Genomic DNA, 18,015 nt, shown 5'->3' with positions numbered 1-18,015 from the left:
CAGACGGAGTCAGGAGGAGCATTTAGCTGAGAGTAATGCTGTCTTTCTATATCATAAAATGTCTCGTTGAAACATTCTCTATCATCAAATCTCTATAATAGGTCCTGAGACCTATTTTTATTCAAAGAACCTAAAATATTGCTGGTCATAGTTGAACTCTTGCACAATTTCACTGCATTAATACAAAACAACGCGCACAAATGTAGGTATATTAATGCACAGGGATATAATTATTAAAGTACAGAAACCTCTTTTGTTATATCTAATTCCATCCCTGCTTGTCTGACTGAGTCACCACATAGTGATAGAACTGTGGAATTACAGGTAAAAAATAAAACCCTTTTGCATGCAGCTCAGATTTGTCCAGATTTAAGAAAAAAAAAACTTCTTATTCTTCTTATCTTTCATGAGGCAACATTTAGTGATGAGTGAGGCAGGGTGGGTTTGTGAGGTGAAACAATGAAGTTTAAATTAAACCGTCCTTGGCCTGAATCTCTATGAGATTCACACCCTATCCCCCCCCACCCCCCACCCCCCAGTGTAAATCCAGTCTGGGCAGGTTACCAACTGTAAAAACACACAGAGGCTGACACATTAGAAATACTAAACTGTATCTTTTCAACACGAGAGAAGCTAAAGGGATTTAGTTGGCAAATGTTTGTGTGTAGAAGAAAGTTTTTTTTTTTTACCTGTAATGAAGAAACTAATCCTTGAGAATCAAATATTTAATTCCATATCTCTTAGTTACGATGGAGTTATGAAAACCAAAGTGCATATGAACTGCTTCTAATAAAAACCTACCACGTACAACTTCTCTGTCCAAACTTATATCAAGACCAAAACCAAAGTCTTCTCCGCATTTCTGCTGACATACAAACGCACCCACAGTCATGAGGTCTTACCCCACTAAACCTTGGCAACACTCACTCCAACCTGGATTGTCTCTGGATCCTTTTTTAGACACACATTTTAAAACAAATTTCTTCCAGGACCTGTAAACCTTTCAATGCCCTGGCCCCTTCTGCATCACCCAAGCCTGGAAGCTGTGACCAACCCTCAGACACCTGTCTGCTCTGGGGGCAGAGCTTTTAGTTTGACAAATCACCACCCTCAATGTCTCTCTCTATTCTCCATCATCTTAGAAAACCTACCTCTTCATGGCCAAAGGGACATGGATACATTTTCTGCTTCATTTGTGCTTTTTCTTAAGCATCATTTGGTTTCTCAGGAACTATGTAGGTTAGACTTGGTTGTGGTACATCACTTGTGCTTAACTTTTTGTGCTAGAAGAACGAAAAAAAACAAACAAACAAAAAAAAAACACACCATGCTATAACGTCACGTCTCCTTCAGGAAGTCAGTGTCTCATATCGCAGTCTGCTGCTGCATTTACAATGTTACCTGAGGCAGTCCTATACACAGAGACAGCCATACAGAACTATCTATTTTGTGGAGAAACCCTGTTGAGAACTTCAGGGCTAGAACTCATCTGAGGCGGTCTGAAGAAAAACAAAAGGTCAATGAGATTGGTTGGTACCAAAAACAAATGATGTCATGAATTCTAAATGTTTCTCACATTATCTTTCTGCTCATTAAGACTAAAACTCTCACCCTCCAGTGTACTGGTTAACTCAGTGACACTTTGATTACTCTGTTTCACTGAAAAGTTTTTCCTCCTTGTCAATTCTCCCTGATCTTTGTAAAACACCAAGCAGATGTTGGCTGGTCGCGCTGCATTCATGTTTCATAAATGCCTGCAGCTGACCACAGGTGGCAGCAGCGTCCCTGGCCCTGACAGGTAAACATGAACTCACAAACACACACACACACACACACACACACACACACACACACGTCAAAGACAGGCACAACTTTCTTCTCTTCAGTTCTCAGCAGGGTGTATGATTAAATAAAAAAAGTGTAGCTGAGTTTGACTCGCTGTATGTGGTGTGTGTGTGTGTGTGTGTGTGTGTGGTCTCCTTCTGTTTAATTAAACATGCTTGTGTCCAGGGGTAGAGAACACACAGACAGATGGCACATAAAAACACTCACATCACACTTATCTCTTATTTTGTGGAGGGTGGTCTCCACCACTAAGCTGTGGGAGCACATTTTCATCATCCTTACTCTGACACACTCGCAATAACTTTTCTTTGTAAAAAGTCAATTTTGGCCTTGTCGGACTTTTACAGTTCCCCCTCTAAAACGCTTAAGCTGCAGCTCTTTAGGGGCTTTAAGTGCATTGAGTCAAGTGTTATGGATTAACAGCTGTGCAATTAAGCACCTTATCACAGCAGTAAAATGTAAAGCAGGAAATTAAGGGTTTTTTTGTTTCCATTTTATCCGTCTAAAAGCTGCGTTAACACAGGTTTGCTTCGCTGTCCAGACGCAACTTCCTCCCAGAGAAATGAGTGAGAAAGTCTGCTTCTAATTGCATGTCTCACGTTTGCGATAACCCCAATTAAGATAAGAAAATGCAGCAAACAAGATCATGACAATTTAACTCAAAAGAAAAGTGGAAAAAAACAGCCGCAGCACTGAGACACCGAGGAACACATTTGTCATAAATTTGAATCTTTCGCCGCCCTCTCTGACTTCACTCAACTCTCGTTCTCCTCTCCTCCTCTGTAACTGACCAACACACTGTCCTCTCCCAGGACACACATGAAAAAAACAAACAAAATGTTGTCAAATTCCCCCCCCCCCCCCACACACACACACACACCCTGGTGTCTCTCCAGGAATGCTGCTACATTCCCAGAATACTGCAGTGAGGATAATGGTTGCAGCACATTGACAGAAATAAGACAGCTGTCATCTGTGGGGGAGTATTTGTGTGTGTGAGACAGAAGAGAGATGAGGGTGTGACTCTGCCACTGCTGCTTAATGGGAGGTCAGTCTTTTCATTTGGGCGTTCTTCTCGGCGTCTGCAGCCTCTCGTGTGTCACCGACAATCATATGATACCAGGCTGTAAATGCTCCTCAGGCTGTAAGGCCTGGTCTGGGACGTTTTACACTGTGTACTGGTGAACCAAGTTGTACATCGGACCATTACACAACCTGCACCGTGTGTTATAGAAATGTGATTCAGGTTACTTTAAAATCCCCTTGAATACATCAAGGTTATTTGAAACTTTGATAAATTCAACAAAAATAAACTTCATTTTAACATCCATGCTTTTGTCTTTTTAATTATACTGGGAATTTAATAGGGAAAAAACAGTCAAGGTCATCTGTTTTGTCCAATAGAACACAATGTTTTCATTTAAAAGTTTTTGGTGTGTTGGACACGGTTTTAGTTATTTGGTTATTTTATTAAAATTAAGAATCAAGTTTCAACAATTGTTCATCTTTTTAAACGCAATTAACCAACCCATCAATAAAAGGAAGGTTGGTGATAATTTCAAAGTTAAAAACACAGTGTAGACACAAAGCTTCTCGAAAATTATAAGTAAAAATGAACACAAAAAAACCCTGTAAGTTAGTTGAGGTTGGTCAAATTCTAAAATCTGGGTGAAGAAAAATTCAAAATATATTCAAAAGAAAGAATTTGAAAAATCTACTTTAGCAATGATTCAAGAAAATTTTCAAAATGTTTCTGTTGTAAAAAAATTCCACAATATTTTCGAGGGTAATGATTTGCCCCTGGGGTAGATAAACTGTATCTGCTTTTACAAGAATTCACATACTTAATTCTGCTGTAATAATAATAATAAAAGAAGAACTAATTTTAGGCACACAGGAAACCTGTGATGTCAAAATATGAAATGTTTTTTTCATTTGCATAGCTTTTCTTACCAGTTAAAGTCTTAGACTTATATTTAAAGTACATGTGTGTGACCTACATCCACCCAGAGTCCCTGACCTATTTTCTTTAACTGATTTTCGAAGGGACACGTGAGGCTTCAACCATCATTCTTTTTATTTTTGCACGACTGGATGAAGGATTTGTCTTTAAGTGACCATGCATGCATGCATGCATGTGTATGTGTGTGTGTGTGTGTGAATGTGTGTGTGAAGGTGTAAAGAGACAGTGCTAGAAATAACACCAGTATCACATCATTCTGTCAACAACAGAAGCGCTCGTGTTTCCACGTTCACTTGCATCATCTGTGCTGGGGAGAAAAGTTTCTGGCAAAACAAAAGAAATAATAAGCCTATTCATATGTTGTGTGATTAGTGAATGTGTGTATGGTATTAAATAGGTCTGGGTAATAAAGCTGAGGGCTGCTGCCACTGTGTAACTGCAGCCTGAGGATTTAGTCATGTCAGTGTTCCAGTTTCATCACGACAAGCAGTTTGTTGCATCAAATGACTGAGTCTGAGATCCAAACAATGGACAGTCAGAGCGAGAGAGAGAGGGAGAGAGAGAGAGAGAGGCAGGGATGGTGCATGTGAGAGCTATTGTGTGTCGTGACAGACCTGACCACACCCTGGACAGTCATTGCCGTTTTCGCAGGTTCTGCGTCTTGTTTGGATGCCTCCGCCACAGGGTACGTTGCAGCGTTCCCATGCAGACCAGGCCGACCAGTAGACGTGGGGAGGGCAGGGCAGGTGTTCATTACAGTATCTGGACAGGAAGAAATTAGGAAGAGTTACAGACGCAATAGTTAGAATAATGTGTTTTACTGCGTCTTTGGTCATGTTCAAGGGTACATAGAAATAGATAGAAAGAAGGATAGAAAGATGGATGGATAGATAGATAGATAGATAGATAGATAGATAGATAGACATACACATAGAGAGACAGACAGATAGATACATTAAACAGATGATCAGTAATTTCCAAATGAATTACCCAATAAAAATGTGAAGTCCTCCTATAGAGACGATCTTTGCTGCCAGCACTAATTATAAATTCCCTCCTATAATAAACAGCGTACTTCTAGCTAAGTGCTTCTCATGTTCGAAAATTAAGCCTATCAATCACTTGACCATCGTTTGAGTGGCTCATTCCAAATCAGTGGAGTAAAATAATTTCTACCCGACGTGGTGCACAGCTCTGAGGACAACACTAGGTTCTTTTCCTTTACATTATTTTAGGTGTAAAATAACACTGATCAACTCCAGGTCTACATCTCCACACCACAGACGTGAATCCAGAGCTAACTAAGGTTAGGTTAGACACAGTTACATCACCAAAGCTGTAAAGCAAAAAGGGTTAGAGCAGGAACAGACCTTTGGGCTTTGGGTTGAAATACATTATAAACTAAGTCACTAAAAGTTACACACTAAATAAAAAACACAACTTGACCTCAACCTAAATCTGCAGCCAAAAGACATTTAGTAAATAAGCTGTGTTTACACACACAAGTGTGAGTAAGAATCAATATAGAGAAATCTTTAACCTGACTTTCGGGTGCTGTCTGGGAAATATGCTCTAAAATATTTGCCCAGTCCTTCACTGAAACCACAAGTGGAATGCTTCACTTGCAGCCTGTAAGATCTGTCTGTGGATCAGTGGGAGGCACTGTTCTTTAAGCTGGAAGGGTTGTAGGTTGGATTCTAGGCTCTGACAGACTACATGTTGAGCCCCTTGACATTGTCAAGTACATGATGGCAAAAAAAAAAAAAAAAAAAAAAAACAGTAGCAGGTGATTTTATACTATAAAATACTGTTGAGGACAATGGCTAAAATCCTTAAAATGTACTGTGCAAAATTTAGTACATTTTCCATATTAATAATTCCATCATTTGGATTTGTTGCAAATGAAAACACATAAAAAGAGTAAGAACAAGTATAACTAACAGCTATCCTGGGATTAATCAGATTAAAAAGTCGTAATTTGTATAGTCAGCACATTTTTGCAGTTACTGATTGGTTGCTCTGAAGTGTCAGGACAACCGTTGAATCTGCAGTAAAAGTTTCAACTCCTTTTTCTTCAGTGGAAGCAAAAAAGGCAATTAAGAGATTTCACCACACTCGTGAAACTTTGCACTTGAATTAACCAAAATAACTACAAAGTGTTTCTACCACATGGCTGGGTTTAATTAACCATGTAAACTTGCTGTTTACATGCTGTTTACAGATTTTTATTTTTACAAATCTAACCGTGTTGCTGTGATGTGGTCATGGAGCGGAGGGAAGTGTGATCATGAACCTCCCTGCACCAGACACGTATCTTAGACGGCTGGTGTTGGGTGCAACGGTCAACGCTGTATTAAACTGCACCTCGTAAAATTCTTCCTCATTGTAATGAACATGCATATGCATTTTGCATAATTAATGGATGCCGGCCATTAAAAAAGCCCCAAAGATGCGTGTATCATCTCTAATTACATCTTTTTACAGGACAGCATTATTACAATGTCTAAAATACTTAATTACTCAGTCCTCGTTATACAACAACGATAGACGATCGCCAGCCTTATTAGCGCTTTATAATTTATTTTATAACTTTTATGCAAACCATAAAATTGCTTTTTATTGCTGTTTTGTTGTCTTCTGGCACGGGGCTGCCTTTTGGGTGAAAAGTGAATCCTCTTGTGCTAAAACAGCTTTGAAAAAATACTCTCTCTCAAGAAGCTGAGTCTGGATATTCCCTGTATGTTATTGCCAAACACTCTGCTATTGGCTGTTGTAAACAAAAATGCTTAATTCTGTACACACTGGTTGTAAGTCATCCGCAGAGCAGTGTGTTATGGGATGATACAAGGGGGAAAAATGAGGAGTAGCTGGGATTAGAAATCCAGCGGATGCCTATGAGTGAGACAAAAGTGAACCAACAGCCTTCATACCACCCCGGGTGCTCTAACGCATGCAGACACGAGCATGCTCCAACTGCACAACAGCACAATGACAACCTGCTGTGATCAATACAGAGCTGAGTCAGAACTTGAAAATCATGTACGGTGTAATCGTTTCAGATGAGGTGGCGTCGCTCCATCTTAGCTGATCCCATTCTTCTGAAACTGAAACAACTAAGAGCTGATCAAACTAAAACATCACTAATTACTCACTACGGGCTGAGCAAGCAGTGTGGACCACGTCACAGTGCTCCGAGAAATTGGAACAGAAGGTTCATAAACGCAGGCATTAACTTAGCCAGATTTAGGCCCGTAGCACTGCTGTGCGCAGCCGGTTTCAGAACATTTGCTTCATCTTTAAAAGCCCAACCTGCTGCAGACAATACGGAGCCAAACGTATGGGAAGCCTGTTGGCTAAAATGGAAGCACATGAGAGGTGAGAGAGAGCGGGCTGAATGTGGTAGAAGTGTCTTTGTAAACACCAGTTCCTGTGATCGCATGAGCTCACGGCATATGCACGGTTGTTCAAACATAAGGCCTCCAAATTGATTCAAATAGGCAATTTGAGGTAACGGAAAAAAAAGAGCGTAGAGTGAGACATAACTCAGACGTCTGAGGCCCGTGCCTCTTAAAATAAAAGCCTTTAGTGGCATCAAAAGAATGATTCAGGGAGCGTGAGTTGACATGAGCTCCATTTCAATTTTAATCTACGTGGATTAAAGCTTTCGTAGGAGACTTTGACTATTTAACACATACGTTTGTCAGCTGTCAACTGCTGGAGTCTTTGGACACAATGACACAGGTTAACTGGACCATAATGAAGGGAGGTCATGCACTGATATGGAAATGCTAACATTGATACAACATCTTCTTAGACATTAATGACTCCTTAGCTACAGATTATCTCCGGGAATAACACGAGCGTCGACACACTTTGAGTCCTTATCTGTCCTTCTTATTGTTCATCTGTCTGTTTTTAGCACTCCTGCTCTGCTGCCTCCTCCACACAGATCCTTACAGCTGGTCCCCTCACTGGCCTAAGGTGTTTTAAATAGCTGAACGGAGCAAGAACAGAGGAGGAGATGAAACAAAGAAGATTAAAGCTCAAACAGAGAGAAAAAAGCGGGGGTGGGAAAAACTGCTTCTGGTCTCCCATGGTACCAGCCAGCATCTTCTTGTGTGTGTGTGTGTGTGTGTGAGTGGTTCGTGAGTAATCGGGGCGTACTGGTCACTACATATACTTTCCTCACAGCTCCAGGAGTAGCAGAACCTTTTTCCCCCCATGCTCCACTGGGAGCATTAGTGAGTAAGAAAAAGTGAAGATTGGAGGATGGCAAAAGAAAAGAGGAAATGAAAAAGCGCAGAGAAAGGAAGTGAAGAAAGGGATGCAATATAAGGTTCATCCTGGAAGGCCGTATCCAATTACATGACCATTGCAATAGTTTTTCTGCTTCTGCGGTAATAATTGGTAGGAATTTCTTTCCTCGTCTTTCTGTTCCAGTGCCATCTGAAGTGTAATTTTGCACTGGTTGATGGGAGCAGGTGGATGAAAATGTGGCGATAGAAAACGCAGGCACAGGAAGGGGACAAAAGAAAACACACTGTAATAAAACGGATGCAAAATAATGTAATACAACGGGCGCCATCGGACTTTTACACACACACTCGGTGTTATGAAAACTGTGCTCTGTGTTTCTGCTGACACGGCAGCAGTGTCGCACAGAACCTTTGAGCAACCCAAATAAATTAAAAGTGGGATAAAAACTTAGTGAATGCTTGACCTTTTTCTACCTGCAACGCCTCGTATCCACGCTGTAAATCTTTATGTGCTTCTTCACATACTTTGTCTGTGAGAAAAAAAAAGTTTCCTGCCCAGGAGGTTGCTAAGAGACCAAACAAATATCTTCACCAGGACTATTATTCTACACTAATGCTGCAAAATGTGGATGCAGTCTGTGTGTGAAGTCAGATAATCACCCAGGCACTGGCCTATCCCTCTCACTCTCTAATTGGCTGTCACCAATTTGGACAGATGTGAAAGAATAAAATAAAGAAAAGGAAAAAGTCACAGTCAAAGTCATACTTACTAATTGTAGGTTTGGAGCAAAACATCTCTTTGTTGTTTCACAGAAACTAAAACATTTTGTTATCAGTGTGTGTTTTGTTCTGCTGATGTTTGGTCGTTTACCTCTCTTCACGGTTCTGGCCCACACACACTCGCCCTCCGTGGCGAGGGGTTGGGTTGCTGCAGGACCGCTGTCGGACCTGGAAGCCGATGCCACAACTGGTGCTGCAGGGAGACCAGAGGGTCCACGGGGTCCACGCTCCGTTTCTATGGAGACATAATGTGCGACATCTTTATTAGTGACTCCGGGCATTACCAGGTGGGCTGATAATCACACTGTAAATAACAACAAAACACAGCTACATATAGAGGCAATTAATAAAAGCCTCATTTAATCCAGTTTCCATTTAGGCCTCCTGACATCCATTCTTCTCACAGGTTATAGTTAAATAATTTAGAATAAATTTATCTTTTTAAAAAATAACAACACCTGCTCTAATTGCATAATGTAGAAGAGAAAAAGCAGACTGAACCAGCTGTGGTCGCAAAGTGGGGACCCAAAGGTAGACATAGCTGACTTTTCATTATTTATTTAATTCCATAATAATTAAAAACTATGAAGAATTGAAGTTAAATCGCTATAAATCCATGATGTCAGTAATTTCAAGTCTTCCTTGATAGAACATATTGTCATTCTGTAAATATTGTAGAAAAATGTATTTCAAAGATTTCTCTCACCTGCCATGATTTATCTTATATTTTTTAAACAATAAGAACATGCATTACTACAGCGCCTGCGTGTTCTACTTGAAATGACTTCAAACAATATGATGAATTCTTCGTGAACTATGAGTTGATACTGTTAATAGAGTCAGAAGTATATTTACAGATCTATTCTTCCCTCCTTCCACCTCCGGGGGCAGTTACTTGACACAGCCAATCAGAGCTTAATGTTAATTATGTGAACACACATTAACCAAGATAACACTGTTTGTTTAGGTGCTCCCTGTTTAATTGTGCACTCAGAATTAGATACTGACTGATGGATTATTTTCTCACCGTCGTATAAGTAAATCATTTTTCTTGTGATTTTGAAACACTGCTTCTTGCTCTCTCTCTTTTTTAACCTTTTTCAACAGCAGAACGCTGTGTCTAATAACTGTAAAAAGTCCTGTACTACTTCTTTGTCTTTGAGGAGTCACTAGAGATGTGTGATGTATTATTGCCTTACTGCGAGTCTTTGTCCGTGCTCCGTTGAGATTTTTAAACTCTTTAAAGGCAATGAGAGCAAATTCTATCATCAGCAGCCGCTACGGTAGTAGCTCAATGACAGCAACAGTGGGGTCCACAATAGTCCGAGTGTGACGATAAAGAACATGTTCTTTTCAACATGGCTGCTGTGTGTGTTTGTGCCATTTCCATAATATATTGATGTGTTTTTTAAGGTAAGAATCTCAGAAGAGAACAGCAACATCTCAGTGAATTTTAATTGAGTGTTATTCACAAATGGGAGGTTTAGAAACACCCAATCAACACCTGTGGCATCACATAAGTGACGCTAAATAATCATGCTAATACCTAATGACTAGGTGTGAGGAGGCATCGGAATTAATTAACAATTTTCCAAATTGATCTCCCAGAGAGGTTTTACATCACTGATGTACGCATCAATGAAACATTTTTACCTTGAGCAGTTTGCAACCTCCACACTGATGCCGTGACACTGCTCACCACCACACTGAGGGGCAGGACTATCACAGGCTCTTGTCCGACACAGACACGACCCCGCTGTGCCACCATCATTATGGCTACACGCTGACCAGATCGACCAGGCACTGAAGCCTCCATCGACCGTCACATTACGGACCTGCAGGGAACAAAAAAGGGCCAGAAATAAAACATTTTAGCCTAATAGCTTTTCTCTGAAATGTATTGTTGTTTAGATTGATGCTCGCAGTAATGTGTTGATCCAGGAATCACACCCTCGAGCTGTATAGGGTGCAAGGAAAAATCAATTTTCCCTCAAATAGATGCAAAAATATAGCGGCGTCACATCATCCACGGCACCCACAAAAAATGTACACTTAGAGGAATCAACATACGTTTTAAACGCGGCGAAGATGTCTTTAAAGTGCCTGAGGGTTTAATGAGATTCCAGGAAAGCAGAAAAAATGGATGGGAAAAGGAAAAGGAAAGCTGCGAAGGGACACATTTATGCAAGGGAAATATGAGGACATTAAAAGGGGCCGTATAAATGGATATTTACAGCAAAACAGAATGAATCAGGGAGGCTGGATGTTACAGGAACTGAATTACAAATGACACTGCCGCTCATGCAAGCCAAATACAAAAATCACTTGTATGTAATTCAGATGCTGCAGATGATACGAGCCGTGTCGCTGTGTTATGTTAGAGTGATTTGAAAATGCAACAACTATTTTCCAACTGGGGAAGAGACAGACCGATGATAATCTTCACCAGAAACATCATCTACTCACTGCACTGTGCAAAAATGAGGAAGAGCTGAACAATTACAGCTTAAAATACACATAATATTTTATCATTAATCAACTGTGATTGTGGATATAATTCATAAAAGGCATCATAAAAAATGTTACCCCTGGTTTTGAATTGGTCTGTTTACTTGCAATAAATCAAGTAATTCAAACAGAACTGGAAAATATTTAAAAATGACGAGCAATCTTTTCTGTGGTTTCCTTTATCTCAGAAATTATACCTAAATTGTAATTACATGGTACAGTAGAGGTTTATTCGATGCAGTATTTTACAAACGGTCACACACTTCAGATATATATCTGCCTTTAAATCTGATTCAAGTTCCTGCAATAAAATGCTGCAGACCATTTTGATATATTTAGCAAAAATATATGTGATGAGTGGCTCCTGCTAGGGAGTAAACGATGCTGAGATGGACAATAATTCAATCTGTTATGTCGAGGCCACAAGGTGTAAGATTGGTTCATGTTGTTGCCTTACAGCAAAAAGTCATAGGTTTGTTGGTTCTAGCACCAGTCTCCTTATATGAATTTTTCATGTTTTCCTGTGTGTGCACAGGAACTCAGACAGTCCAAATACATGAGGGGGTTACGGTGAAGACACACCACAGGTATGAATGGAACAGTGAATGATTGACATCTGTGTCTGTTGTGTATGAGGCCCTGTGATGAACTAGTAAAACTGTCCAGGGTGTTTGCTCCATCACCCAGTGACTGCTGTGATTGGCTGCAGCCCGCCAGAGACCCTGAAACGTACTGCGCTGTAGAAGATGAATGATATCTGCGAAGATCTGTTTACGTGTGTTTTTCTTTTAAGGATGTTCCACTCGTAAAGATCTACCATTAAGTAAACCAGACGTGCTCCTGTCACAGGAGGGGTAGGGGGCGCTGAATGGACCTGGGATTTATGTTCAGAATCTTCATAAACAGAATTTCCAGGCTCATCTTTTTTTTTACAGATAGTGGAGGTGGCACATTTACTGGGCTTTGGATACCACCTCTGCGTTTTGCAGATGGTGTCATCTTACTAATGACATCAAGCAATGACCTGCAACCTCTGTAAGGGACCGTCTCTAAGTGGGACGCAGCACCAACAAGTGTGAAATCTCTATTTCTCAGTCAGTAAAGGATGAAATGTCCTTTTCGGTTCAGGGAGCAGTCGCAATTTTACAAATGTTTAACAGGTGTGACTTATCCCATCAGCAAAAGGCCTGTGTAGTGCTCTAGGACAGAGTCTGGATAATAAATATATTTTCATTTTATTTATTTATTTTTTTAACAATTGCATTTTTTTACTGACGTCACATACAAAGTTGTTTTATGATTTGATGTATTTTTATTTTTTAATTAAGGACTTTGAATATTTCTATTGCTTGAGCATGTTGAGGTTGATGGGCTTGATGATTCTAGCTTCTTATTGGGTAAAAGGCTGTGTTACACCTCACAGCTTCTTATTTACTTACTTTTACTACACTTTTGATACTTACAACATTACTGTATAGTTATTTATTTCCAAATTGAAGGCCACAAAAAAGGCCACAGCGTCATTGTTGAAGTTGTTTCCTTTCTGCCACAGTGTCACCACTCTTTATGATGACCCTGTGCTTTAACACAACACCGAGCACCCGGCAGACACTGACATTTTGGAACAGGGGAGACCTTTTCCTTTAAACTCGGGTAAAAAAAGAAAAAAAAAACTCCAGTAGATTTACCAATTCCTGGGTGAGACAGTTATCAGATACAAAAATATTTCTTCCCCCAGGCTCTGAGGTTTAGGACCTGCAGCTCGTAAAATATGATTTGACGTAGAAAAGTGAGTGCTGACTTTCAGAGAAAGGGAACATAGATCAGCGAGGAACATCTTTTTTATAGGGTTGTGTGCTGACGTGGTGAGGGTGATGGGGTTTTCTACTAACTTTATATAGTCTTAAAGGCACAGACCAAACATCAAGCTGGGATATATTACTGGAGGTAAATATTGCGGTAATACTCACGGGGCATTTGGTGATACTCTGCTCCCATTGGCTCATTCGGACACTTTCCTCCAAGGTGGTACATTTCTTCAACAACAGATCCCAACCACAGTATGGATCTCTGGATCCCAAACAGGCTCTGGTAATGAAGAACAGTTTGTGTTTGTGTTATTAACAGGTCATATCTAAATAAAGATCAGAAATCGAATGAAGGTGGCGCTAGAGTGGATGAACAAATAATAGATGGAAGGAAGAAAAGACAAAAGATCTTGTAAATTAGAGGAGCAGAAAGGAAAAAAGGAAAAGGAAAAATATGTGCCAAAAAATATGTCAGTTTATTCTTCTTTAAATGAGGAACACCAAATTGTGAATGAATTATGTTTTAACACAAGGCGCCAGATGATTTTACTGGTAATTCTCCACCAAGCAGAGGAATTACAATAATACATTTGCATACAGAGATATTAATTTCTGATTCCATTAGCTCATCAGCATTTCAAAAATTCATTGTAGCGGTGATAGCAATATCAGCCTGTGTCACAGCAGCTTCAGGTGGTTTATTGAATGCAGTGAAAAGCCTGATGCTGCTTCTCTGTAAATATGAGTGTCCAGACAGAGCGGCATAGAAAGAGAGAGAGAGAGAGAGAGAGAGGGAGAAAAATGAAAACAAATTATTCTTTTGAATTTCATTCTATTCATCTCAAACAAATTCTTTTGAATTTCATTCTATTCATCTGTCCACAAAAACATATTGTTCATCTATCCTTAAGAAAATGTGAAAAAGCCAAAGTCCTGTGTGTGCCTGGACGCAGAGGGTGGCTGATGGAGCGTCGTCCGGTCGGTGAACAGAAATTGGAGTGTTATGGTCTGAATCCATGTGGAAAAAAATATCAGGTGTGAGGAAAGTTCTGCTAAATGAAAACCAGGAGAAACAAGCCGTTGCCTGTTGTTTCCAGGGCCTTAAGGGCCTCACGGATTGTTCAACACCCATCAACGGCCTGCACACGGAACCTTCTAGTATTTCAAACAGGTTCACCTCAAAGAAATGTCACTGATGAACCCAGTAACTCTCACTGCAGCTGCCAAACCCAATGCCTGGTTTGGTTTTCTTTTTCTGTTGTTACTCTTCTTTTTTTCTGGCCTCCCAAAAAAAGTAGAAAATGTCAGAGAGGTGATGAACTGCCACAGCAGCTACAGTTTATATCACAGAGACACAGCTGTAATATGAAGTCTTAATTCTTCTGTGCACTCGACAAAAAAAACAAAAAACAAAAAAAAAAAACATCTCTTTGTGTGAAATATGACATGAAGTTGTGACTTCTTTTCTCCATACAGTGATGGATGGGGTTGCAACTTTACAGCAACACTTTGGTCTAGGTCTTGGGATTTTTTTTTTTTTTTTGGTGTATTTTGTTTGCCTCGACAGCACATTTGACAGACTGACCGATTTACAAATTTCTCAACGTACAAGCACAAAGCAACAACGGGGCTTAATATGAGGAAGTTGTGGTGGGAGAGCCAGACAGAAACAGTAAGACTGGCTGAGAGAGGGCAACTGTGGACACTACCAGTGGCTCAGACAGAAGCTGATTTAAAGGGTTTTAAATCTTAGCACAGGCCCTGAACAACAACACAGGCCTGGACCTCACAGATAAAGAGCATGTTATGAAAGTGGAGGCTTTAAAACTTTGCTCCAAGCACACTGACTTTGGCAGTTTTTATTGAGATTAATGGACTTTGTTTGTTATGTACTCACTCCCTGCTCTTGTGGTAGCTGCATCTCTTGAGTGGGATCTTGATGACCTGGTCCCTGACGCCCACATAAAGCTCGCTGCGACTGTGCAGGATCAGCAGGCTGCGGATCGGCTGCCTCTTCCGCAATGGGAACAGCTCGATCTCCTCCAACAAGCAGCTTCCAGTGGACTGATTGAGAGGCGAGAGCACTTTCTTGATAGTTCCATAATCTGGAAAAGTAAGGAGGGTTTGTCAAAAGAGAAAGGAGATTGTTTAGGTGAAGGTGAAGGAAAGAGCAAATAGCAGCCAGGCAGCAATACCTGAAGGAAAGAAAAAACAACAACAACATTCGAACTCAGGCTGGTGTGAACTCAATGTGACCCAGACATCAATCATTTCCTAACTACATCTGTCAAACAGGCTGGTGGCAGCTGATGTGCCGAGCCGGCTTTTCAGCATGTACTGAAAAAAACCCACCGGGGAATTCAACCTGGGTACGTGGCTGTGGCGTACACCAAGGAGACCCAATCTGAGGAAGTAATCACTGCTCATTTCCAAAAGAGAATCAATGTGCTCTTGATTACGTCCTGACCTTTACTTCATGTACAGTATGCCACGTGTGCTGATGTTAGTGGCAGATTTTTTTTTAAGGCAACTAATACAAACATCATCTATTATAAATGCACTGCCCTGGGTGAGGAGAATGTAATTAGGCGCCGAGTAATGCTTTCGGAAGGAGGGTGAATTGCTAATAGCTAGTTTAAAGGTAGGGAATGTAAAAGTTAAGTATTGCCTCCAGTGATGTTGGGCTGTAACATATTTCATGCGGTGTATTCCTAGTGGTTAGCGGACGCTAGCCACTGGTTATAGTTCACCAGGTAATTAATGTTACCAGTTTTGCTCAGGGCTGGAGGGGGGAGAGTCCTGCAGCTTCACTGCGAGAACACGGAACATCTGAAGAGCTGTTCTGCTCAAGTTACGACAGCTGTTCATCACTTCACTAAGTAGCTCTGGACTGTACTTTGGCAGCTTGTTAATTTTATGGAATAGTACTTTTGTGCTTATTATATTGCATTATACGGAAAACATGATATATTGGGGTTATAAATGGAATATGATTCCTGACAGTTATGGAGGACGAGGCAGGAGCTGACTGATAAAAGGAACACTGATATTTCAGTCCAGATGTATAGGGAAATACAATTACATTTGGACCAGAATGAAATTTCACAGCAAATTGACTGAGATCAGTTACAAGTAGCAAGGCTTTCGACACAAACACACAGACACTCTGAGACAATGTTCGATATCCTCAACCTTTCTGAAGGGTTTAACAGATATTAAAGTAGTGGGAGAATTATTTTAAAATCCATTCAGTCCATAAGAAATGTGTTGTATACTATAGCCAAATTTAACTTCCAAAATATTTCATGTAATCACTCACAGTACACAAACTCCCAGTTAGGTCTGCTGGTCATGATACTGCTAAAGTATTATACTAATATCATATCTGACTCTCAAAGGCTGTTGCATATTACAGGTTAGATTAAGGTGAACTAGGATTATCCAGTTGGGCATGACAATAATTGAGAATATAACTAAATTATCTAACTAGAATGAGGTACTTTTCTGAAGTAAGGAAATACAAAAGTACATTCTGTTTGTTTTTAGCAGAGTTGAAATAGATAAGGAATGATGAATCAGATCATTTACAACATCTTTCCACACTAATGTGAAGCAGTTGCTTTGTCCCCCACAGCACTGCACGTCTCAGCATTAATAGTAGTGCATGACTGGCTACTGTGTGCACGCTACACAATGGCCTTGGCAGAGGTTCAGATGTTTTCATTAGCGTCTGGTTAGTGTCTGGGGAACTTGCACCGTGGGCAGCTCCTGACTGATGCTACACTGATCACATCACCATGCAAACAAAGAGAGGGGAGTTTTGGTAAGAGATGCCAAAGCAGAGAAGGCAGTGGACTTGAAAAGGTTGGGTTTGTCCGACTGTGTGTCTGCACTGAGATAACAGGGACAGTGCAACTGGAAACTGCTGTTGACATTTCCCGTACTGCCACAATATACTTCGATATCACAGTCAAATGGGTCACTACGTTCAGATCCCGTTCCCTCCATCAGTGCTGAGGCACACAGTGTTTTCCGTGGAACTGGTGCCGTGGCTGTCATCTTAGTGATTGTCTTTTACACAGTGTCGACATCACACACAGAGTCACACTGGTGTGATTAAACAATGAAGTGATTAGCAGAGAACAAACCGGTTCAAAAAGGGAACATGTCTCAGACATGATGATGTGCCTTAACACCGAGACACGCTCGGTGTTAAGGCACATCATCATCTGCTTCCCTCTGACATTTGTCTTATTTAAAACTTTTTAACCGCAGCAAGTCAGAGTCATATTTGGTGTCAAGTAATTCAGTGTTGTTTCAGTGGATATTTAGAGAAAAAACTAACTTCGTGACAGTGAATTGAGCTTCAGTGTCACAGAGTTTATTATTAGTTTTGTGCAACTAATGCAAACCACTTTTCAGATACTCCAATGTACCTACCAATAACAATGCTAATACAAGAAGAAAATGTAAGATTATATTACACAACCACACAAACTTCTGCTATAACATCTACAGTAGTACTCGTATTTTCAACATTCAAATAACTGAATATATGTAAACATATAAATCCACATGCACACACTCAAAGGATTCCACCTATAACCTACCTGTAGCCAGATATATGATGTGGAACAGCATGTCTTTCCCCTGCACCACATCCACTGCCACATGGGTAAAACGCACATTATCCTCCATGAAATAGGGCACGGGAACCAGGGGTTGGACCACCTCGTGCATCAGCAAAAACTTCTGAGCGTCCTGCAGGTTTCTTTCAGTCAGGTTTGCGTACGTGCCAGAGTCGATGGTGCCGCACTGAGGGGTCAAAATCAGGGAGGAATCAGTTTAACCGGAC

The 18,015-nt window shown here is 40.5% G+C and overlaps 1 protein-coding gene across 2 annotated transcripts in view; it reads right to left on the bottom strand.

The window, feature by feature from the left end:
• The window catches only part of sema5a (sema domain, seven thrombospondin repeats (type 1 and type 1-like), transmembrane domain (TM) and short cytoplasmic domain, (semaphorin) 5A), a 118,844-nt gene that overhangs the window by 31,507 nt on the left and 69,322 nt on the right, over positions 1-18,015 (bottom strand). For both annotated transcript variants that reach the window (XM_008307588.3, XM_025054394.1), the window contains exons 11-16: positions 17,771-17,975; positions 15,058-15,265; positions 13,323-13,440; positions 10,498-10,679; positions 8,936-9,079; positions 4,423-4,570 (exon numbers count right to left, since the gene is read on the bottom strand). In XM_008307588.3, the coding sequence (XP_008305810.1) occupies positions 4,423-4,570; positions 8,936-9,079; positions 10,498-10,679; positions 13,323-13,440; positions 15,058-15,265; positions 17,771-17,975 (1,005 nt within the window). The remainder of the gene's footprint in view (positions 1-4,422; positions 4,571-8,935; positions 9,080-10,497; positions 10,680-13,322; positions 13,441-15,057; positions 15,266-17,770; positions 17,976-18,015) is intronic.

Source organism: Cynoglossus semilaevis, chromosome 3 (assembly GCF_000523025.1).
Source record: "Cynoglossus semilaevis isolate Cse_v1.0 chromosome 3, Cse_v1.0, whole genome shotgun sequence".
NCBI lineage: Eukaryota > Metazoa > Chordata > Actinopteri > Pleuronectiformes > Cynoglossidae > Cynoglossus > Cynoglossus semilaevis.
This window is presented reverse-complemented; position numbering and strand designations above follow the sequence as displayed.